The sequence below is a fragment of the Hyperolius riggenbachi genome, chromosome 3 (assembly GCF_040937935.1).
Source record: "Hyperolius riggenbachi isolate aHypRig1 chromosome 3, aHypRig1.pri, whole genome shotgun sequence".
Taxonomy (NCBI): Eukaryota; Metazoa; Chordata; class Amphibia; order Anura; family Hyperoliidae; genus Hyperolius; species Hyperolius riggenbachi.
Window position 1 is genome coordinate 168584934 of NC_090648.1, and position 23787 is coordinate 168608720.

Here is a 23787-nt window from a genome sequence, read left to right on the forward strand (position 1 = left end):
AGCACTTTATAAAGAGCACTGCTGGTTGGCTCACACTGCACTCACTGCATTGCACTATAAATACTGTGATAAGGGTGCAAGCTGCCTGTTCCCCACAAAAGCTGCCATTTGTAGTGCAGAAATAACGGCACTTTCCTGGTGATCACCTCATGTGTAAATGTGCCCCTTCCATCTTTCATGTTCAGCATTAATTTGGCCTCTGGTAGCTGAAGGGAATTTATTTAAAATTTATATCTGTGCAATTTTACAAGTGAATAGTGTTGTGCAGGACTGTTACTGCTCATCTTTGACAAAAACCTGTAAAATTTAAAACTGTACACATACATGTTAGATTGATGTTTTGTTCCAGAGCAACATGCACTGTAAATTACTTCTTTCCTATATATCAGTTATTAGGCATTATCTGACTGCTCTGAGCCTCTTTCTAACAGGCCTTGAAAAAATGTTACTGTATATTCCTGCGTATAAGACTACTTTTTAACACTTGCAAATCTTCTGAAAAGTTGGGGGTCGTCTTATACGCCGGGTGTCATTGATGGCGGGTGAAACGCCCTATCCTGTTACCGCCTCTCAGATCTCCCTGCTGAGGGAGCGCAATCTTCTTCCATACCGCTCTGATAAACAGGTAGAGCTGACCAGTCTACTTAAGGAGAGTTGACCAATGCAACAAGTCAATTGACTATATACTGTTATATACTGGGTAACACATACAGTACAGCACCAGTATCTGTTCATACATAGCACCAGTATATGATTTTTTTATTTTAATTTGGTGTGCGTTGGAAGAGGGGTAGTCTTATACGGCGAGTATATCCCAAAGTCTATATTTTAACTGGAAAAGTTGGGGGTCGTCTTATACGCCCAGTCGTCTTATACACCGGAATATACGGTACTTGTTATGGGTGATTCTCAAGGTTTCATTTATTCTCTTCCAATGTGACCCTGGAAAAAGTCTATAGAAAGATGCCAGATGGCCTGCCTGCTTGCACACAGTTCTGGCAGATGGGCTGTGCCATTATTTATGGAGTGCTTTTGAAAATAAAACTTTGAATTGAATTGAAAATTGTGTGCACTTGAGTAGGGAGGTTGGCATCTTACTATTTTGGCAGTAAGACTGCCATTCAGGAAATGCTTTTGTAAACAAAAATGAGAATCCCCCATGAGGAGATGGACTAGTCCAAAACCGGGTCTGTCCGATTTTAACTGCTTACTTTTTTCTCAGTTCTAGTCCTTTAAATTCGAGCAGCAGTGCCTTCTATGTATGTATTTATCTGCCTTTCCATGTTGAGGTACATATCTAACATTGCTGCTCAGAGGAATACATCTGAGTTCTGCATAAATACAGCTGTGTCTTGGCATGTGTTAATCTCATTTTTATTGGCTTCACTTGTGCTAAGTTAATGCTGAAAATTTCATATTTATAAGGTCAAAGTAAATTGATAAATATGGTGTTACAGGCTCTGCCTGTGTTAGCAAGTAGTCTTCAGACATGGCTGCTCGGAAAGTGGGAGAGCAGCAGAAGTAATGTGCGTTTGTGCAGATCATACTGCAAGCAGTCTATGATTAAATGTACTGTGTTAAAGGAGTGGCAGCTCATATACATTTTACCCTCTGGGGAATGGCTGACCCATCTGGCAGCTGTTGCTAGATTACATGGATAGCACTTGCACGTTTTCTCACTGCAGCCTAATGTGGGAGTGTCCATATGCTGTACAGCGACAAGAGTAACGTGACTGAGCAGATTTAGTAAGAGGTTAAAGCAAATTGGATCCCCAGCCTTCTACTGTATATTTTTAGTACATTTTGCTCAGGAAAAAAACGTAAAGTACAGAAGACTGAAAACACGGAAGTCCAGACTAAAATTAGTCACGCTCATGAAAATAAATACCCGTTTCAAATTTAAAGACACTTACACAAAATCCTTCCAGGACAAACTCGGGTTTCCCTTTAAAAATGAAAGCAGTCAGAAATGACTCCTCATGGGGGATTCTCTGGCATTTTTAGAGTTTAAAGATCTCTTGCTGAACTCCAGTTGCTCAGTTGAATGGCTGGAATAATGCACAAACGATTAGCGAGACTGGCTGGCATATTTGTATATATCTTTTTCAAGGAATGCTTTTGTAAAGAGTAAAGGAAATACTGAGAATCCCCCATGAGGTGATAGACCATTTTACAATCTGTCTGATTTTTACTACTGTATGTGACAGCGATATGTGGAAAGTAATTGGGAGAAATGTACATCTTAAATGTAACGGATGTGGTTTGCATGTATTTTACAGTTTTTCATTATAGTGGCCCTTTAAGATGCACATATGTATTACTTTAACTCAATATAATGTTTTTTGGTTTTTATTTTTTTAGCGTTTAATACCACTTCAAAAGTAAATATAACATTAATGTACAATTTAATTCAGCGTGCAGATTTTACTGTAAAAGGGTCAGATCCTGTAGAGTGGAGAATAAGTCATGCTTGCTATACAATGGGTCTTCCTTCTGGTTTACAGGATGTCCTTGGCATCCTTAGGGATTTCCTTCAGCACTGGAGAGGTCACATGGGTAATGCACAGACTGCATCTTGGTTATAGCATTGCCTAAAGCCAAGAGTGAAGTCCTCCTGTGTAACTGTCACACTGACACAAAAACAATGCATCAGAAAAAGCTTCATCCTTTTTATAGTTTTGCTTGAAATGGTGCTGGACAGGAAGTGCCTGTTGCTAAATCTGTTTCTGGCTGAGGAAACTGGAAGTGTTTCACAGCTGTACTCTGTCGGGAGCCATGTGATGTGAAGCATCTCCTTTAGGCCGCTTGTTGGGAAAGCTCTGTGTATGTATTGCCTTCTGAGATATAAAGCATTGCATTTTTGTGTTGTATTGTTGTAGGCAAATAATAAGCCGCATCTACACGTGTAGATGCGGAGGCGATGTTCCTTATCAATCGATAAGATCCGACAGGACGGATCTCCCCACCGCCGATTCCCTGCTCACTCCCCGCAAGGGGACAATGGCAGGGAATCGAGCGGAAGATAAGCGGGGACGAGCGGGGAATTGAATCCGCCGTGCGAGCGGGGACGCAAGAGGCGATCTGGCGGCTAATCGAGCCGCCGGATCGGAGCCTCATCTACTCGTGTAGATGAGGCTTTAGGCCTTTTAACCACTTCAGGACTCAGCCTTTACCCCCCCTTAAGGACCAGCACTGATTTCTAAGATCTGTGCTGGGTGGGCTCTACAGCCCCCAGCACAGATCAAATACCAGGCAGAGCGACCAGATCGCCCCCCTTTTTCCCCACTAGGGGGATGATGTGCTGGGGGGGTCTGATCGCTCCTGCCTGCGTGTGGCTGGCGGGGGGGGGCACCTCAAAGCCCCCTCCGCCGCAGGATTCTCCCTCTCCTCCCTCCCTGCCCCGGAGATCGGAGGCTGCACAGGAACGGATCTGTCCTGTGCAGCCTCTAACAGGCTCCTGCCTGTCATGTGACAGCGATCCCCGGCCGCTAATTGCCCGGGGATCGCTGATCTAGTACAACGCTGCTACTGTTAGCAGCGTTGTAAAAATGTAATCAAAGTGGATTACTTCCGCTTGTGTTTACATTTAGCCTGCGATCGGCAGCCCGCAGGCTATTCACGGAGCCCCCCGCCGTGAATTGACAGGAAGCAGCCGTTTCCTGATTAATTAGTCTGCAGCCGGCGGTCCTGCAGCTACCACTTTGCCGACGCGCGTTATGAGTGCGCGGTCGGCAAGTGGTTAAAGCGGATCCAAGATGAAAAACTGACTATGACAAGTAACTTGTTTATATAGTTTATCTAAAGTTTAGATAGTTTACACAGCATATCTAGCTGCAAACAGCTTCAACAAAATATGATTATTTCTTCCTGTGATACAATGACAGCAGCCATGTTGTTTGTAAACATTACACAGAGGCAGGCTTATCTGTATCTTAAGCACTCAGCCTGTGAAAAAAACCTAACCCCCCTCCTCCCTTGTCCCCTCTGCCTCTGAAATCAATGGCTAGTAACACCCCCCCCCCTTCCCAGACTGAGCTCCCATGAGCCCTTGCTACTGCCAAGGCTCTCTGAAAACCTGTGGGCGTGGTTTATTTAGTTTATAGGGAATTAGAGTATTAAAACAAAAACAAAAAAGTATTTGGCTTGAGGAATGCCCTATAAACCTACAGGAAAGGAACACAATTATGCAATGTGTAAAAGTTCACCTCGGATCCACTTTAGGGCTCATACATACTTGGACGTTGCGTTAGATGCGACGTTAAGGTCGCATAACGTGCCCCTAAAGCAACACTTTAGCTTTGAAGTCGGACGTTATGTAGAGCCACGTTATGAGTCTCTTCATGCGTACGTGCTCGTCGGTGATGCATACTTTTTGACGCATACTATTGGACGAAACCGGCGCATGCGTCAAATAAAAAAAAGTACTGAGCATGTGCAAACATCCGAACGCAGCCACATACGAGTATAACGCACAGCACGCTGCACTTTCATTTACCGTGCTGCGTTATACTGTGGGCACTGTGAACAGCCCAATCATTTATCATTGCTGTCAGTTGGGCTGTGTTACAGGCTGCTCTAACGTGCGCCTGTTACGTCCCTCTGTGAAATCAGCCTTAATCTTTAGTTAGATGTGGACAAAGTAAGGCTCAGCCAAACCCGATATTGAACAAGGCAAATTTGACAGACAGACAAGGACCAGGACAGTAGGAAGACGCCTCAGAAGCCACTTTTACTAATGAGTGAAAACCCTATTCTTTCAGGTGTGATAGGTACACAACTTCTGTCATTTTGTCCAAGCATAGACCACCAAGCCATTCCCTTGCCCTACTCTCCCCGTATGCTGTTGGAAGAATGGTGAGGCTATAGATGTTCCCCATCCTTCCTCCTATTGATGCTTGTGGAAGAAGGGGGTTGCAGCGGGTACCATTTGCCCTTCCCTTGCAAAGAATTGTGGGATGTAATTGAGGCATTGTGGGAGGGGGAGCAGCTGACCTTCCGCTCATGTCTCCCCAGTGTAGGTCCAGTAGGGTAGCAACCAGACAGTAGGGCTAAAGGTTTGTGTGAAAAAGAGCTGGTTTGATTGGGTTAGATGTCCATGATGGATACAAAGTTGGGAGGGTTTATTTAATAAAAACTGAAGAGAAAAGGAACATTTGGTGACCTATAGATAAATCCTCTTTCTGGACACATACTTTTGGAATGAACATGGCAAAATGGATGCATGTGTGGCCAGTATAGGTCCTTGTGCTAGCTAATATTTAGAAAACTGTTCCTTACGCTGTAGTAATTAGATTTTACTTGTAATTTCATAATATTTCTTTCAGCAACCTTTGTGAATTGCCGTGTTTGTATTCCTGGTACAGTTCTCATTCTTTTTGGGTTTGCTGTTTGAATATTACCTGCTCTAATGGCAACTTTGTAGTAACTTGTGGCAGTTCCACAGAAGTCAGTCTGCAGTTTGTGTTAACGTGCAGCTTCTCTGCCTTCAGAGGCATGGCAAGGAACACGTGTGGCTCTAGCGTCCAAACATAGTCCTTTCCAAGCTACTAAATATACAAACCGGTGTAAATGAACTCTATGCTTATCAAAACAGTCCAAAAGCTTTATTTTTGTTTTCCAGGAAATGTTTATTTTTTTAACTCCTAGAATTATTGACTGGACATTGAGCGAAACTTGAATTTGTCATGTATATCTTTTCATAATCTTTTGTCCTTGAAAAGGTTGTAGCTGCATAAGCTCTTACTAATAACTGTGTAAGTAGGCTGTTTAGGCAGATGTCAGACTACTTTCATTTCCAGTGAGAAATTATTTGACTTGTTTGTCAGCTCCAAGTTTCATAGACACTAAAATGGGTGGTTTCTGCCATTGGGCTTCTATGGGTCAGGGGCTGCTTTTAGAGAAAGGGAGGCCATCTCTGTGCTACTTTCAAATGGAGATATTTTCAGGGCTGTGAAGTCTGTACAAAAACCATTTGACTCGAACTCCGACTCCTCCCTTAATGAAACCACCAAAATTGCTCTGACTCCTTTCAGGGCTATGGAGTGGGTACAAAAATCATCCGACTCCCAACTCCTCAATTTATGAAACCACGACTCCAACTCTGACTCCAGGTACCCAAAAATTGCTCCATCTTCGCAGCCCTGGTTTGAGCACTTCAGGTGGATCACATTTAAGAACTGAAAGCAGCAGAAATCACATTGTAGAACTGAAAGTGGCATATGTTTGTGATTTGTCCATTATTACTCCCTGTATCTGGCAGTACTGTCAGTTGATGACAATACAGACCTGCTAACACATATGGATGATGGGCAGAAATGAAATGACTGTCAAAAAGAGTAAATGAATGGTAAGCTGTTGTGACATCAGCCAATATATTCATATGCGTCACTTCTAAACAGTGGCGTGGTAACATTCAGCCAAGCTGACCATCTTTATGGCTGTTTTTGCGTGTTTAGTGGTATCTGCAGATAAGATTTTGTATGGGAAGCTATGGTATAGGAATGGCAATATTGTTCACTTAGGGTCCGTTTCCACTGCAACGTTGACCAATTTTGGTATTCTTCTTTTTTTTATTTATTTTTTTTTATGCATTTGCGGTTTTCCGATTAGCAGGTGTTGTCTTAATTTTTGAAAATACATACTAGTGCTTAAATCAATGCAAAATGCCAACGCATTTCTATGCGTTTTTTCATGCATTCCTATACTTTACATTCAAACGCAAAACGCATCATAATGGCACAGACATGCATTTGTATTTTTTTTTTTTAAATCGGAACGCAGCAGTGGAAAAGGCCACCCAAAATTCTTATTTTAAACAGGCTGCACTTAAGAATCAGCAAACGCATTCATTGTGCATTTTTGGCAAAAACGCAGCTAGTGGAAAAGGGCCCTTATTCAGACTTTAATATTTCTCATATATATAGTATGTGTGGTGTGTGAGTGCATCAGGTGATCAGATTGGTAACATATAGAGCACAGACAATAGAATAAATGTATTGTGGTGATTGAATTGTGACGTATGTAAATATATTATGCTAAAGAGAAGCTTTTATATCATGTATATGTGCCTCGTTATTAGAATCGCATTTCTTCCGCCAAGTACAATGGAGATTGTACCTGGAATTGGTTTTGGCACTAAAGGGCCGATGGTACTACAGTAACCATACAGTAACGTACAGTAAACAGACAGGTGCATTAAACATACAGTAGATACAATAAGCAGTAGATAAAGTATGGTACATTAAGTATACAGTAGATAGTACAAGGATAGGCATCGGTAGAAAAGACTTGTGGAAAGCATGGGCCAAGGAGTAGCACCTGGCAGTTAATCTGCTGCTGTCTATGGCACTCAAAACGCTCTTTAGCAATAACTGAATCAGATGCCAACCCCCCCAGTTCGCCCTTGGAAAGGAGAAAGAGGAGAGCATCTGAAAAGAGAGAAGTGAGACCCCATGTGATCGCGGTGAACCCTGTCTGGTTAGTGCCGAGGTTGGCTGGCTGGCTGACCTGTGGATGACCAGCAGCGGTAGAGGATATCATAGTCGTGTAACTGGGGGATTGTCATAATGTCAGTAAATGGTCTGGATCATTGGCAAGTAAAGCACCCAGCCATGATGCGTTTTATAATCTGATGTTGATAGCGGTGTGAAATTCTTGTTTGTGTATGAATTGCGGTGTAAGGGCTCTTTCACATTAGGGCAGATTTTCTGCATTTCAACGCAACGGGTAAAGTTTGCGTTACCCAAGGTAAAATGAAAGTCCATAGACTTTCATTTTAGCTTTCACATATAACGCTGTGTTTTTGTGCGTTGCGTTACACTGCACCCAGGCGCAGTTTTTCGGCCAACGCTAGCTTTATGCGTTACAATGTTAGTCAATGTAAAACGCACACTATGCGCGTTTTTAAACCGTTAACGCAGGCAATCAGTCCCAGAATGCAACAGAGGAACAATGTAGAAAGTTGAAAACTAAAAAGAAAAAAAAAATTACCTGCGTTTTCCTATGTGCTGTAACGCACACTCACTGCAGTGCAACGCATATCAAAACCCATTAAAACGCATACAACAAGACGTATGCTTTGAGCGTTCTCCAACGCAAGCTCTGATGTGAAAGAGCCCTAAGCAGTTGACCCAGTACACTCGGAGAATTGGAAATAACGAGGAAGATGTTTTTACCATATCACAAATCAGGCACAAGTTGCTTCTGATTGACAAGCATGTGTTTCTGAATACTGTGTACTGTGGCATTTTTTTGCTTTGGGTTTTAGACTGTCATTTTAAAAAAGCAATTCAGCACATTTCCTCTGTTTGGTATGCCTGACCAGTATAATTCATAATATGATTGTGAGCAGCTGGGGAAGACACAAGGGGCTGACCCTACGTAGGTTTTTATATGAGAGGCTTTATGTAATGTTTTATTACTGTGATACACATGCTGCATGTATTTACTATCTCACAGCTCACTTGCTTTAAATTCACTGTATGGATGACTGTTTTCATTGACCTGCTATTTAGAGGAAAGACAAGTCGTTAAAGAAATCCAGTAAGCACTTTCTGCATCCAAACTGACCACATAATGTTCACACCGTGAAATCTCGGAAAAATAACAAACAGCCTCTTGTTCGCACCAGTACATTGCCTACAAACACATTGTACCACATGTGATTCAAGGTCTTTCCAGCACCTCCAATTAATGCAGTGTCACAGGCACAGTAACATGAAACCTGTTAGGAGTAGAATATGGAAGCAGCCATTGCCGGGCAGTTTCTGAAAATGTTTTTGTGCCCTTTTTTACGTAATGCTGGTCCACTGGTAGTAATACTTGGGAGTCTCTCTCATTAAATGAGAAATAAATATATTCAGGGCTTCTCACTCTGTGCCGTGCCGTACAACACATCACACACATGATGTACATGCAACACGCTGGAACAACAAACATGGAGGTAGCACAAAATGTGTGCTGCAACATCACAGTGCAGCCTCTATTTCCGCTTGCTGTGACAATTATACCACTACAACCAATAGGGATCAGCCTGACAGCTCCTAGCAATGCATGTTCAGCTACACGTTTATGTTATGAACAGATCCAAAAAGGTGTGTACATGCCCACCATTGTTATCCAGAGGCTTACCACTTCTGAGGTAAGTATCTTTTAAGGGTTTTTTCTTTTTTCAATTCAGGATTGCTTTAAAGCTCTGTGTGTTTTCTTTGCCACCGCTCTACACAGAGAACCTGACTTCTGTAGGTTTGAACTCTGAGCCACTTCTTCCTGTTATTCATAAGCCAGGGAATGCATTTATATAGCTTCTTTAGGATACACCGTCCAAGCTTCCTCATACAACTTCCTCTTCTGCCGCCTTCTTTATGAACAGTGGAAAAATGATAGCAGCTTTGTGGGGGTGGCCATACACACACAGATTGCCAGACAATGTGGAAAAAACGATTGATCCCTCTCTTACCTGAATCTGATCATAGAGAGATCGATTCCTGCTACAAACAGTACATTGATTTTCAGTAGATTTAAGCATTAAATCTATGTTAAAAATTGACCAAACTGCAGCATATGGGACATCCATCTACTGCCACTACTGCCCCGCCTGTAATGGATGGAGATTTTCTGTCCGGCCCATAATTTCAAAACAAAAATTGTGAATGATCTGACATGGAATTTGGGATTCAGCCTTTACCCTCGTAGCTGTCTGTGGCCACTGTGATCCACGTCTCGTTCCATCTTTGATACTGCCTTCTTCCGGCTGTGAAGGAGCAAGTATGAAAGAGCTGGAACATGACATGGAGCCCAACGTCCAGGGGTGGTGGAGACGAGGGTGAGTTAATCCCCTGCCCTGGCCCATATATGTAAAAGTTTTGGTTTTAATCCACATCTTTTGGATTAATGTTCTGGATTTGTAAGCTTGTCCTGTGTGATTTTGGAAACGAGTCTGTGTTTACTGGTAAGCTATTGAATTGATAGCATGTTTAAAGGGCAGTTATTTATACTTCATAATTTCCAGTTTCAGTATAAGCCTGTGAAATTACTAATCCGTTCTGTGGACTGAATAATGGTACCCCCTGCTCTTAATATGTCCATGTACTGCATTATTATATGTGCACATTAAGACTTTAAACTCTTGAGCAGCTCTATGTCAAGAACATTTCTTGCTATGACCATGACATCCAGGAGTTGGCTATGGGAGTTGGTGAAGCAAGAAAAGTCTTAACCTAATCCAGGAAGCCTAAACTGATCAAACATGCTCTCACTAGTATTGGACTTGGAGAAAAAAAAGTGTTGAAATCTTTGGAGAGGTTTTATCCTTCTCCTGACCATCATGTGCTGAACACCTGCAAACAGTCTATTGCTTCCTCCTCTCTGCTCGTTACACCGCCTGCCCAGTGAGCGCCTTCTCATTAGTGAAGTTCACAACTGCAGAATAAGAAAATCGCTGTGAGACCTGTAATGTCATGTCTGAAATTCCTTCTTTCCAAATATAAAGTTAGCCGACTAGACAAGTGACTCTTGCTCTACTTTGTGTAGAAGATATATGCGCTGTGGTGACCTGCTCCTCTTCTGAGAACAGAACAGTAACAGCCATCCTTGCTTGTTAGAAAGTAGGAACAGAGCGCAGTCCTGTAGCACCAGCTCCATTATTACACCGTTTGGCAGATAGCAGTGTGAATGTAGCTTAAAGTGTACCAGAGGCGATGGGACAATAGATAAGTGTATGTACTGTGCAAAACATATTAATAACCAGGCTGTTTTACTTGTTTTATTTTGCTGCCCGAAAGAGTTAATTTTTAGGCATGAAAGCAACATTCTGTCTTGTCAGTACCTTGTTGGGAATATAGTACGCATCACTGATGAGAAAATTACAGCCATAAAGTTCTCCTGGCAGAATACAACTTCTGAGAGGAGAGGTAGAGGTTAATACCCTTTTCTAGCTCTGGGACACTTATTAGGCTGCCACTGAGCAGAGGCAACAAACCATTCAATCTAATTTGTAAGTGTTTAAGTATAAAATAAAACTCTGGCATATCTTAAAAAAAAAAAAAAAAAGTAATAAAGTAACGGAGAACAAATAGCTAAGGTCTCCAAGAACATATTGATAAAACAATCAAAAATATAGTATAATACCTCTATGAAATTGTAGTAAGGGTTTAGGGCCCAGATTATTCAGCTTGAGGATCCAGTATGACCAGATATTCTGAAAGTCCTCTAAATTATCATTTAACTTAGCCAGAATATTCTCAGCAATCATATTTGTCAGTCGAACACCTCAGAATGCGATATGCGGGAGGACCTACAGTACAATGTCTGGCTAAATGTAGCCATACGTCTAGCAATGATGGGCAGATCCAAGAGACTAATCTCTCTCTGATCCAATCTGATTAGAAAGAGATCTTCCCATACACCACAGGCCAATTCCTAATCAATTTCAGCATGAAATCTTCCTTACGTTCCCCTGGCGATCATCGCTCCCCTCTGCTCTGGCCGGCATCCCCGCTTGATCTGCCTTAAGTGTCGGGTCCTGGCTTGATGATGTCATCGGCAGTGCGAGCGGGGATGCTGGCCAGAGTGGAGGGGGCTAGAGCTGCTCATTGCTGGAGCCTGGGAGGTGAGTAAAGGCTGCTGGCAATACGGGGCACACCTGGTTACACCGGTGACACCATGGCTAGCTATCTACACTGGGGATCCGCCTGCCTGACCCCCCTCCACCGCCTGGTCCTTAAAATGGCCTGGTCCTTAAGGGGGGGGGGGGGGGGGTGGAGTGTTAGGCAGCAGGTCCCCAGAGGGTTAAGTGACATCTGGCAATGCTGCTACTATCTGCACAAATTTGTGCAGAGGATATCGGATCTTTATAGGTTTATTGCACAGCAAATTTTAAGTAGAATTAAAGGGATACTGTAGGGGGGTCGGGGGAAAATGAGTTGAACTTACCCGGGGCTTCTAATGGTCCCACGCAGACATACTGTGTTGGCGCAGCCACTCACCGATGCTCCGGCCCCGCCTCCAGTTCACTTCTGGAATTTCTGACTTTAAAGTCAGAAAACCACTGCGCCTGCATTGCCGTGTCCTCGATCCCGCTGATGTCACCAAGAGCGCACAGCGCAGGCCCAGTATGGTCTGTGTCTGCGCAGTACACTCCTGGGGACATCAGCGGGAGCGAGGACATGGCAACGCAGGCGCAGTGGTTTTCTGACTTTAAAGTCAGAAATTCCAGAAGTGAACTGGAGGCGGGGCCGGAGCATCGGCGAGTGGCTGCGCCAACACAGGATGTCTGCGGGGGACCATTAGAAGCCCCGGGTAAGTTCAACTCATTTTCCCCCGACCCCCCTACAGTATCCCTTTAAAGGGAATGCTACAGGGGACTATATTCAGTAACTGAGAATGAAGTGTGCCAGAAACTACAGGCCCCTAGAACATAACCAGGTGTGCCAAATGTTAAGGTGACCATACACTGGTCGATTTGCCATCAGATTCGACCAACAGATAGATCCCTCTCTGATCGAATCTGATCAGAGAGGGATCGTACGGCCATCTTTACTGCAAACAGATTGTGAATCGATTTCAGCCTGAAACCGATCTGTGGAGCTTTTGGTGGAGTTTCAGTGGGGTGATGTAAGATCGATATAGTGCGCAAAAAGAGATTTCCAACATAGCGTAATACATACTTCCCTTTTGTAAGTGTTGAATTGCAGCGTGCCCAATGTTTATCTGAAAGCGTTCTTCCAGTATCAGACCCATAGTCCAAAATAAAACCCGGCTTGGACACGGTGGTATCAGAGAAGAAAATTTGATAGGACACTAGACCTTTTTGCAAGGGGGTATTTTTACACCATGTTTCAAATGAGGTGTATTTCACTGGTGTGTTAAAAATATTCAAGGTTTTTAGGTAATTATTTGCAAAGACCTAAATGGCTCATGTGGAAGCTTGTTAAATGTTTTGACAACATTTGTAATGGATTATAATGGTAGAGGCACTGAAAAAGGGACCAACTTTAGTGAGCTTGGTTGTGCCACCAACCAAAAGCCCCATTGATCTGCATCTGGCAAAAAGTCAGTTCCACCATACCACTTAGTGATGATTGCAGACCCAGTTTAAATCTATCTAACAAGGCGATTTTGGCACAGACCTTTGAGAGAGAGTGGATTTTTGTTTAGAAAGTGGTCATCTGTTTCAAGCTGTGAATTTGTATTTACCTTTTTGTGTGTATGATGTGATGTAAAGTGCCTTCTTTGCCTTCACAGGTATGCTGTCAGCCCTGAGAACATTATCCTGTATGGGCAGAGCATCGGCACAGTTCCCACAGTAGACCTGGCATCACGCTATGAATGTGCAGCAGTCATACTTCACTCTCCTCTCATGTCTGGACTGCGAGTTGCTTTTCCTGACACAAGAAAAACCTACTGTTTCGATGCCTTCCCCAGGTAAGGCCTGTGCTGCATTGTCTTGACTTTGGTTTACCAGTCATTGCTAACACTTTGATAAACCGTGACTGTACATAAATTATGCATTTGTTACATTTCCTAGGCTTTTGTGGTCTAAAATGATATTTTTGGTATTATTTCGGTCTCCACAGTTTAGATAAATGACCATGTGTTAGGCCCCGTTCACACTGCACGCGTTTCCAGCCGTGTTTTGGAAACGTGTGCAGGTGGCCGACACGCACGACATCAGACAGTGCATAGAGTGATCACACTGCATGCGTTCCGGACCTGTGCGGTCCGGGAACGCATGCTGCACGCATTTTTTTGTAAAAACGCGTGGCTGTCCCATTCACTTTTCAGTGATGGGATCAGCCACGCATTGCACACAAACGTGGATGGCGTGCATTCGCATGCGTTGCGTTCCGCATGCGTGGCCATCCGCGTTTGTGATGTGAACGGGGCCTAAGTCTATCTGGACTTCGAGAAAACAAAAAATGATTAGCTAGAGCTAACACGTGTTTTTAAAGTGTACCTGAGGCAAAGCTAAGGGTAAAAAACAAATACTGTACGTACCTAAGAGACAAGACAAATAACGTTTATATTGTGCTTTTCTCCTGGCAGACTCAAAGCTCTTTAGCTGCAGCCACTAGGGTGCACTCTATAGGCAGTAGTAGTGATAGGGAGTCTAGTGCAAGGATTCCTTACTAGGTAGGTGCTTACTGAACAAGAAGAGCCGAAATCCAAACCCAGGTCACCTGTGTCAGAGGCAGAGCCCTTAAAGGACAACTGAAGCACGAGGGATATGGAGGCTGCCATATTTATTTTCTTTTAAGCAATACCAGTTGCCTGGCTGCCCAACTGATCCTCTGCCTCTAATACTTTTAGCCATAGACCCTGAACAAGCATGCAACAGATCAGATTTTGTGCAGTTAGCTGCATGCTTGTTTGTGGTGTTATTCTGACTCTACTGCAGCCAAATAGATCAGGGATGCCAGGGAACTGGTATTGTTTAAAAGGAAATAAACATGGCAGCCTCCATATTCTTCTCACTTCAGTTGTCCTTTAACCAGCACACTCTAGCTACTAAGGAAAGTAAGCCTCTGGATCCTGCACAGGCTTCACACATCCTCCTAGCCCCTCGCCATTGATGTGATAGGATTCCCAAAATATATCCAAAAAGAGCTTTTCAGATACCTGATCGTGGCTGCACGTCTCCTCTTGCACAGGCAGGGCCGTACTTGTGCGAGTGCAGCACAGCCACGCTTTTGATATTCAGTAGGGGCTGGGTGGGTGTGAGAATGACATGGGAATCATTTGCAGCATCCAGAGGCTTGTCTCTTCTTAGGTAAGTATTTTTTATTGTTACTCTTATCTTTACTGCAGGTTCCCTTTGAAATCCTTTTTTTTTTTTGTCCCCACAATGCTGCTCTTCTGTAGGTAGGGACAATGAGGCCCTTATTTTACTACACCAGTGGCTGTACACGCTAGAGGGAGGGCTGTGACATGTGGCCAATTACCGGGGTGTGTCTGCAGTCCTGACTCTCATAGGCCATTGTGGTGCTATGCCAGTGCTCTTCTCTGTTCAGCTAATTAGTATTTGTGAATGTTTTAAAGGACAAGTGAAGTTAGAAGAATATGGAGGCTGCCTTATTTATTCTTTTTAACCCGTACCAGTTGCCTGGCAGTCCTGCTGATCTATTTGGCTGCAGTAGTGTCTGAATAACACTAGAAATTAGCACATAGCTAATCTTGTCAGAAAACACCTGATATGCCGCAAGCTTGTTTAGGGTCTGTGGCAGAGGATCAGCAGGACAGCCAGGCAACTGGTATTGCTTAACCTCTGCAGGACAAGGCATTTTAAAATCTACGTCCTGTCTAGTTTCTGACACATATTCGATTTTTACTCCACCATTCTTGTGTACTTTGACAGCTGACACCTTCTGGAATGAATGAGGAGTGATTTTGATTGGCTCCTTACCAATTTATCACTAGAATCGCATAATTATCACTTTTTCACTCTTAAAATCCTTATTTCCACTTCTATTTAGTGCTCCTGCGGTGCACCTAAACATAATCTACATACTTTTGATATCTCTGCGTAGACAACATATAGAATAATCCGTTTCTGAAAGTTTTACTGCTGCAATTTGAGATATTTACCGTATTTGTTGCCGTATAAGACGCACTTTTTCTCCCCCAAAAATGGGGAGAAAAAGTCCCTGCGTCTTATACGGCAAAGGCAGGGAATCCCCGACTTAATAACGCCCGCCGATACGAACCGCTACCCGCCGCCACGTCGGGGATTCCCTGCCTTTCTGTGCCTGCCTTCCTCCCCCCTGCCTGAGTCTCTTGGCCCCCCATAGAGTGTCAATAGCGGCGGCAAATTACCTTTGGCAGGCTCCCGCGCTGATCCTAGATGATTGCGCTGCCCCCCGCTAGCCTCCTCTGCCTCCCCCCTGCTTATCTGGCCTCCCCGGGTGTAGCAATAAGTAGCGGTAGCTTACCTCCGCAGTGCGCCCGCGATGACTGCAGACGTCCGTCTTCCAGGCACTTCTCGCTCTAGTGGCCGGCTTTGAGCTGCACGTCATCAGTTCAAGCCGGCCACTAGAGCGAGAAGTGCCTGGAAGACGGACGTCTGCAGTCATCGCGGGCGCACTGCGGAGGTAAGCTGCCGATACTTATTGCTACACCCGGGGGGGCCAGATAAGCAGGGGGGAGGCAGAGGAGGCTAGCGGGGGGCAGCGCAATCATCTAGGATCAGCGCGGGAGCCTGCCAAAGGTAAGTTGCCGCCGCTATTGACACTCTATGGGGGGCCAAGAGACTCAGGCAAGGGGGGCAAATGAGGACACATGGGGGCACTGGATGACATATGGGGGCACCGGAGCACACATGAGGGGGCACAGCAAGACACATGGGGGCACATGAGCACACACAGGACACATGGGGGGGGCACAGGAGAACATATAGGGACACATGGGGGGCACAGGAGGACACATGGGGGGCACAGAAGGACACATGGGGGGCACATGAGGACACATGGAGGGCACATGAGGACACATGGGGGGCACATGAGGACACAGGAGGGCACATGAGGACACACAGGAGAACACATGGAGGGCACAGGAGGACACATGGGGGGCACATGAGGACACACAGGAGGACACATGGGAGGCACAGAAGGACACATGGGGGCACATGAGGACACATGGGGGGCACATTAGGACACACAGGAGGACAGGAGGGCACATGAGGACACATGGGGGGCACATTAGGACACACAGGAGGACACATGGGAGGCACAGAAGGACACATGGGGGCACAGGAGGACACACAGACGGACACATGAGGATATGGGGGGCACAGGAGCACACATGAGGACACACAGGACGACATGTACAAGACGCTCCTGGAATATGGATGCACCAGGTTTAGTATATTTTTTTTCCCTGGTTTTTGCCCTCTAAACCTGGGTGCGTCTTATATTCCGGAGCGTCTTATACGGCGCGAAATACATATTTTTGGTTGAAAAATTCAAAATGTAAAACACAAGCAAATTCCAGATTTACTATCATTGATATCAAAGGAAAGCCCTATTTGTCCTGAAAAAAAAAGACTTTGGGCAGGCTAAAAATTGCACGATATCTATCAAATTGAGCTAAGCCACAGCAGAATTATGAAAATTGGCTTGGTCCTGAAGTGGTTAAAATGAAATAAATATGGCAGCCTACATATCCTTGTCACTTGAGGTGTCCTTTAATATATATTAACTGCATCAATTTAGTATTCTTGACTTGCCCAAGATCTCTTTGATCCGAAAGGAATCCTATACATAGGTGATAGCATACATGCCTTGCAGTTGTGTTTCCACTTAACTGTTTGCACACGTTTGCTTACGCATTGGTAGATGCTGTGTGGGTTGAAGCAGATGTGCAGGAAATCACAAAACTACCCAGTGCCTCTTGTGTATGAAAATTAGCTCAGTTACTTTTAGTAATACCTTAAATACCTCAGCTGGAATATTGCAGCACAATCCTCCTGCATTTCTTATGCCAGCACTGTGGAAGGGGCAGCAAGGCCAGCAATGCACCTCCTACACAGCTCTATGGGAGGGGGAGAGTGATTATACACCGCCTGACCGGGAAATTTGGATTTGGGGAGTATTAACCAGTTCAGTACCAGCAGCCTCTGCCCCCTTAGGAACCAGAGGCTGCTGGTACGCTAAAACACCGCATCCCGACGAATCGCGCAAAAATCTGCCACTCCCGCCGGTCACGCCGCTCAGTCCCCGCGACAGGCTGCTCTCTCTGCGGGCAGAGCGCTGTGCGCTGGTCAAGAGCCGCTTTCATTGGCTCCTGACCCTGTCACTCAATGTAAGCCAATGGAATTGTCTTACAGGAATGACAGGGCCAGGAGCCAATGAAAACTGCTCCTGCCCGGCTTACAGTGCTCTGCCGTCATAGAGACGGCAGGGCAGCACATTGCGGCGGGTGGAAAGCAGCGAGAGCGGCGGTGTCGGGTGGGGACGCGTGGTGAATGGGACGTAGAGTTTACGTCCGGTCAGAACCACAGCGCCACCCGCCCGGCGTAGATTTATACTGCGGTGGTCCGCAAAAAGTTAAACTATACAAACCGGGGCTAATCACTTATTGTTTTTGGGGTTGGGGAGGAGGGCTTACTGAAGGACTGGGGGGGGGGGGGGGCAGAAAGAGGGAGGAGTTACTGAGGGTTCTGGGGGTACAGAGAGCCAGGGCTGCATGATGCAGGGCAGTGAGGAGACAGTAAAAGAATAACTTACGGCATCTTGTCTGTTGGGGTGGGGCTAAACGTGGACATCTCCATCCTCTCCCTTTGCGGACATGCAGTGCTGATGAATCACAGCACATGACTGTGGGGGCGGGGCTTATACTCAATTTGGAGCAGAGTTAGGTGTCTGCACCAAGGGTAAGGGATGGCCCGAATGCTCACCTGGTCTCTTTTGTCCCAGATTTGAAGTGTGACACCCTGTATTTAGAGCTTCCCTCCCTTCTGCCTATGCCCCCAACACTGTAGTATGTCCCCTAGCACCCCTGTCAGGTACTCACTGCTGCTTTTCCCTGACATGGCTGCCGCGGTGAGCACACCAGCCTGCTTGTCTGCCCTCATGCTTTTCACAAGCCTCTCAGCAGCTCCGTGCAGTGTTAGGCAGCCAGAGAATACCCATATGCTAAGCTGTACAGGAAGCCAGAGAACACCCAGCTTCCATTCACACGGCATAGAGCTGCTGGGAAAGCTTTGTGAAGGGCATTTGATTCAGGAGCTGCTTAGTTTAAAAATTGTGAAGAATGCAAGCAGGCTGGCGGCTGTGAGGAGTGGATGCTGGAGAAAGCATTGTGGAGGACCAAGGAGGAGCCACACAGTTAACTTGTGTGGTCCTGAAGCCAGTTGCCGGAGCCCCGATTATCTACTGTGCAGGAGAGAGTGTGAGGGCCTCGGGTGACCTGCAGATAGGATTAGGCCCGGTTCACATTAGCGTTCGCTGTCCGGATTCGCCGGATCCGGACTGTATACTGTACAAACGGAACGGACGTTCGACATAGCAATGCAAAGTCTATGCGACCGTACACACGCGTCCGTTCCGTACGGACCGGATCTGGACTCCGGACACTTTTCCAACATGCGCTATTTTTAAGGTCCAGATCATCCGGCCGACGCACCCGGACTGGAGCCTGACTGCACCGTCCGTCAATAGAAACCAATGGGAAACAGAAAGCACAGAACACACTGGCTATAAAAACCGGACGTTCTACCCCACTTCCTATGCGTTTTCTAGCAGCCATTTTGGATGGGGACACATGGGCACAGCATTTCTGGAGTGGAGCAGCAGTGACTTTGTGCTGGAGCTGTTTGGCAGTATGTCGGAGGTGGAGGTGAGGCCCTACACAGCGGAGGACCTGATTCTACAGGTGCAGCTTCTGCCGACCTCCCAGACCCCAGGAATTTATATAGTGTGTTAACTCTTTAAAAAAACGGATCCGGATCGCAGCCGTATTCATACCTGATACCGTACATCCGGTCCATTTTTCCCAAAAACGCAAGTGTGAACGAGGCCTTACTGTCTGTGAAGCTGCGCATTGATAAATCTGCACATGACAGCTTAGAGCTGTGTTCCTGGTCGCAGATTTTTGCTACTAGTGTGATGACACAGGTCACAGCCACAACAGCCGGGCGGTCCCCTAAATAAGTTGGGTGAGGTGCCCAGCTGAAAGCTTCTAGGCAGGATACTAGGGTCTACAGCAGCAGGACGGAGGGAAGGCTGGTCACAGTAAGGGGCCATGCAGTGTCTGGAGAGCTTATAGAGATCATTCTGGTGTGTACTGGTTAAGGGCTCTGCCTCTGTTACGAGACCTGGGGTCGAATCTTGGCTCTTCCTTTTCAGTACTGCAGCGTCTGCTGAGCTCCCGCTCCTCTCATTGATGAATCAAGCCCAATGAGTACAGTAACCACACTAATATTTTACCACACATTTCACCTATTTAAAGCCATCTATAGATGTTAACCAAAAATGCATGAGATGTAGCACAATTCACAAGTTGGCCCACTATTTTTGTCTCCTTATGAAGGAAAGACCACTTTCATAAACGATTGAGTGCAATTAGCACAAAGTTCTTTGCATTTTTATTTTTATTAAGTCCATTGGTTTGTCAGGATTGAATTAGCTGTAGCTTGAAGCGCGAGATGCTGCAGCTGTGGGGAACTGTCCGCACACTGCTGTTTAAATATTGCCTTCCCCAGAAGTCGGAAGTGGAGTTGGCCAAGGGAATGTTTCCAGTTTTCACAAAATGCAAATATTGTTTAGCTGGAGCAAATGAGAACCAGTGGAAGAAATGTCACTGTTAAATAGAAAGCAACTTGGAGAGAAGGTAGCTGGGACTTCTGTAAAGCTTTACTTTTCCTTAACAGAAACACAGCCTGGAATTCACCTTTCAATTCAACTCACATTACTGTGTGTTCTGTGTGGCGATAATCATGAGATTCTCTGCATATTTTTATTAAGAATATCTTCAGCTTCTATTTTGTGTTTCAAAATGTACACACTATTGGGATTAGGTCTGTAAAGAAAGCTATTCCTGAGAAATTCTATTTGAAAAAGTCCATCACATTACTCAAAGATCTGTGCACAGAGTACAGAGCTGCCAGCAGAGTGGAAATGTCTTAAGCTGAGTACACACGTACGATAACGATCGTTCGAAAACGAACGATAACGACAATCGGACCGATAATCGTGCGTTCCAAATTTTCCAACGATCGTTTTTTTGGACGATAACAACCGTTATCATTCAATCCGACCGATCCAACATGGCAGATTTTTTTCTAAAGATAATCGTTCAATCGTTGCAGTGTGTACAAAGATCGTCCGATAATGATTATCTGTGGAGTAGTACGCATGTTCTTATTGCCTGTCATAACGTCACTCCCGTTTGCGCACGCATTTTTTTATCGTTCGTCGTTCAGTACTTTATACTTATATCGTTCACGTGTGTACACAATCGTTCATTACGAACGATCTTTTTGGTCTAATTTGAATATCGTGTAAACGTCACGAATCGTTCGTAACGAACGATCTTTATCGTACGTCTATACGAACCCTTACTCTGCACAGAAGAATTACCTGAGCCCACCCACTTCCTCCCTCTCCTGCTGAGAGATTGACTTTTTGTGTCCAGCAGTGCAGCTACAGTTCTGCAGAGCATTGCCATGCCATAAAGAGTGAGTCTCTGTGCAGCATCACAGAGGAAGTGGACAGGGTATGCTTTGCTGGCTGGTGGCTGCCTTCTTCTAACTCCTCCCTGACTACTTTGCATTGGTGAAGATGGGATGGGGAGGAATTTAAACAAAATCTAAACTGCTATTCTATTGAACAAAGCAGGGTCAGACCCTTTCACAGAAAGACAGCACTGCCAACCAGGTAATTTAAAAGTTTTGAAACTAGAACGTTATTTTAATAATTTTCTATTAAAGGCATAGTAAAAGGTTCATCTGAACCGGGACTTTAAACAATCTTGTATTTAAAGTGAACCTTAAGCCAGAAAAAAAATGAGTTTTACTCACCTGGGCTTCTACCAGCCCCCTGCAGCAGTCCTGTGCCCTCGCAGCCACTCACTAATCCTCTGGTCCCCCGCTGCCAGCTAGTTTCGTTTTTGCCAACAGACCCGTCAGGACTGGCCACGTGTAGCTTTTTCCGCATTCCCGACTAATTAGCGCTATTGCGGGCCGCAACGCGTACAAAAATACGCGTTGCCGCATATCTATGCATTCGTAATGCGGCAACGCGTATTTTTGTACACATTGCGGCCTGCAATATCGCTAATTACAGTCGAGAATGCGGAAAATGTTACGCGTGGCCAGTTCTGACGTGCCTGTCGGCAAAAACGAAACTAGCTGGCAGCGGGGGAGCAGAGGATTAGTGAGTGGCTGCTAGGGCGCAAGACAGCTGCAGGGGGCTGGTAGAAGCCCCGGGTGAGTAAAACTCATTTTTTTTTTCCTGGCTTAAGTGTCTCTTTAAGTTAGTGGTCTGTTAGATCAGTGCTGTCTCTCTTAATGTCACTTTTTTGTTTTGCAGCATCGACAAAATCTCCAAGGTCTCCTCTCCTGTGCTGATCATCCATGGAACTGAAGACGAAGTGATTGATTTCTCTCACGGCCTGGCAATGTACGAGCGCTGCCCACGGGCTGTAGAGCCGCTGTGGGTGGAGGGAGCGGGCCACAATGACATAGAGCTGTATGCACAATATCTAGAAAGACTAAAGCAGTTCATTTCCCATGAGCTACCCAACTCCTGAGAGCTTCCTCCAATCTTACCTCAGTTACTGTGAATGGCAGAAGCGACGAGTCTGACAAGACGTGTCCACTATGGTGCTGGGCATCCTCTTACCACTGCCCAAACACACCCTCCATGGGTTGGATTTCTGCTGATCGGGCATCCAGTGGCACCTGTCTTTCTTCTTTCTTTTATTTTATTGTACATGTGCTATGAGCTGCTGTAACCTTTTCTCTGCCTTTTAGAAGAGCCCAGGTGGATCTGGGGGGGCTCTTTTTCTAGAGCACACTTTATATCCTGGAACATGTTTACACAGCATCATTTTGGGGATGTGGTTTTTGCTGACTGTTAACAAACCTCTGCTCTGGGTCAACCAGCTTTCTTTTCTGGATCTGATGTACAACCTGATCTAATAATAGTCTGTATCTCCTTTTTACTTTCATTGAACCAAGAGGAAACCTGATTGTTTCTGGTAAAATGTATCATGTGGTATTGTGTGCTGGGGCATTCTCTTAAGGATTTCTTATTCCCTCTTGTGGGTTTTTGCAAGAAAATATTTATCCACAGTAAATTATTTCAAATGAATATTATGATGTACTAAGACAAAATGAATAGAGTTCATAGATCCATAATTTAACTGAATGCCACTCATGGGATGTTTGTGTAAGCAAAATGTAATGTTAAAATAAAATGTAAATGTGAAAATGTATTTCTAGAAGAATGATCTAACATCATCTGATTATTTTTTTTTTCTTTCACCTAGCTTTATTCCTTAGTTCCTTCCATGCAAGGATTTTCAACACTAAAACTTTTTGTCTTGTTCTGTCGTTTTTCTTTGTCCTTAGATGCAGAAATGACTGATCAATTTTTTAAACTACCGGTAGTAAAAACTGTTTTCTTAAGTTTTTATCCCTTTAATTGATTTTTTTTTGCTATTAAGTGATTTTTTTTTAAAATAATTCTTTTGGGGGTGATGGACATTTCTGAAGAAAATTCTAAATATCCTTTGTAATACCTTTTTTTTTCTCTTTTTGACACTGGAAAGGCACAAACGGTTCGCATAAAAGGCAACACTACATTGTCAGGTCTGTAACGTGAGTCTTTGCGGGGGGCGTACAGGCTCAGCTGCTCTGTGTGGTTGGGGAGGCCACAGGAAGCTGCGTCTGCTTAAACAATGCCTCCTGCAGTTAAGAGGATTATAGGCCTGAAATATACTGTGAGTCTAGAAATTTGTTTTATAAAATGAACAGAATGTGCTCTGATTTGTTGTTTGTTGCTTGAAGACAGTACTATGGTTGTGTTGGAATAAAGAATGCATGGAAAGGAAAAACTTAGCCACACTTGTCTTTATTTCCACTTCTTATATATCTTTATAGGTGTTTCAATTTAGTGTCCTAGAAGGTAGCCATACACTGGTCGATTTGCTATTAGATCGACCAACTGACAGATCCCTATCTGATCGAATCTGTTCAGAGAGGGATCGTATGGCTGCCTTTACTGCAAACAGATTGTGAATCGATTTCAGCCTGAAACCGATCACAATCTGTTGAGCTGCTCCTGCCGCCTC

The 23787-nt window shown here is 44.8% G+C and overlaps 1 protein-coding gene across 1 annotated transcript in view; it reads left to right on the plus strand.

The window, feature by feature from the left end:
- The window catches only part of ABHD17C (abhydrolase domain containing 17C, depalmitoylase), a 54499-nt gene extending 30949 nt beyond the window's left edge, over positions 1-23550 (plus strand). The window contains exons 2-3 of the mRNA XM_068275227.1: positions 13243-13422; positions 22023-23550. Coding sequence (XP_068131328.1) covers positions 13243-13422; positions 22023-22242 — 400 coding nt within the window. The 3' untranslated portion in view covers positions 22243-23550. The remainder of the gene's footprint in view (positions 1-13242; positions 13423-22022) is intronic.
- Positions 23551-23787: the final 237 nt, after the last annotated feature.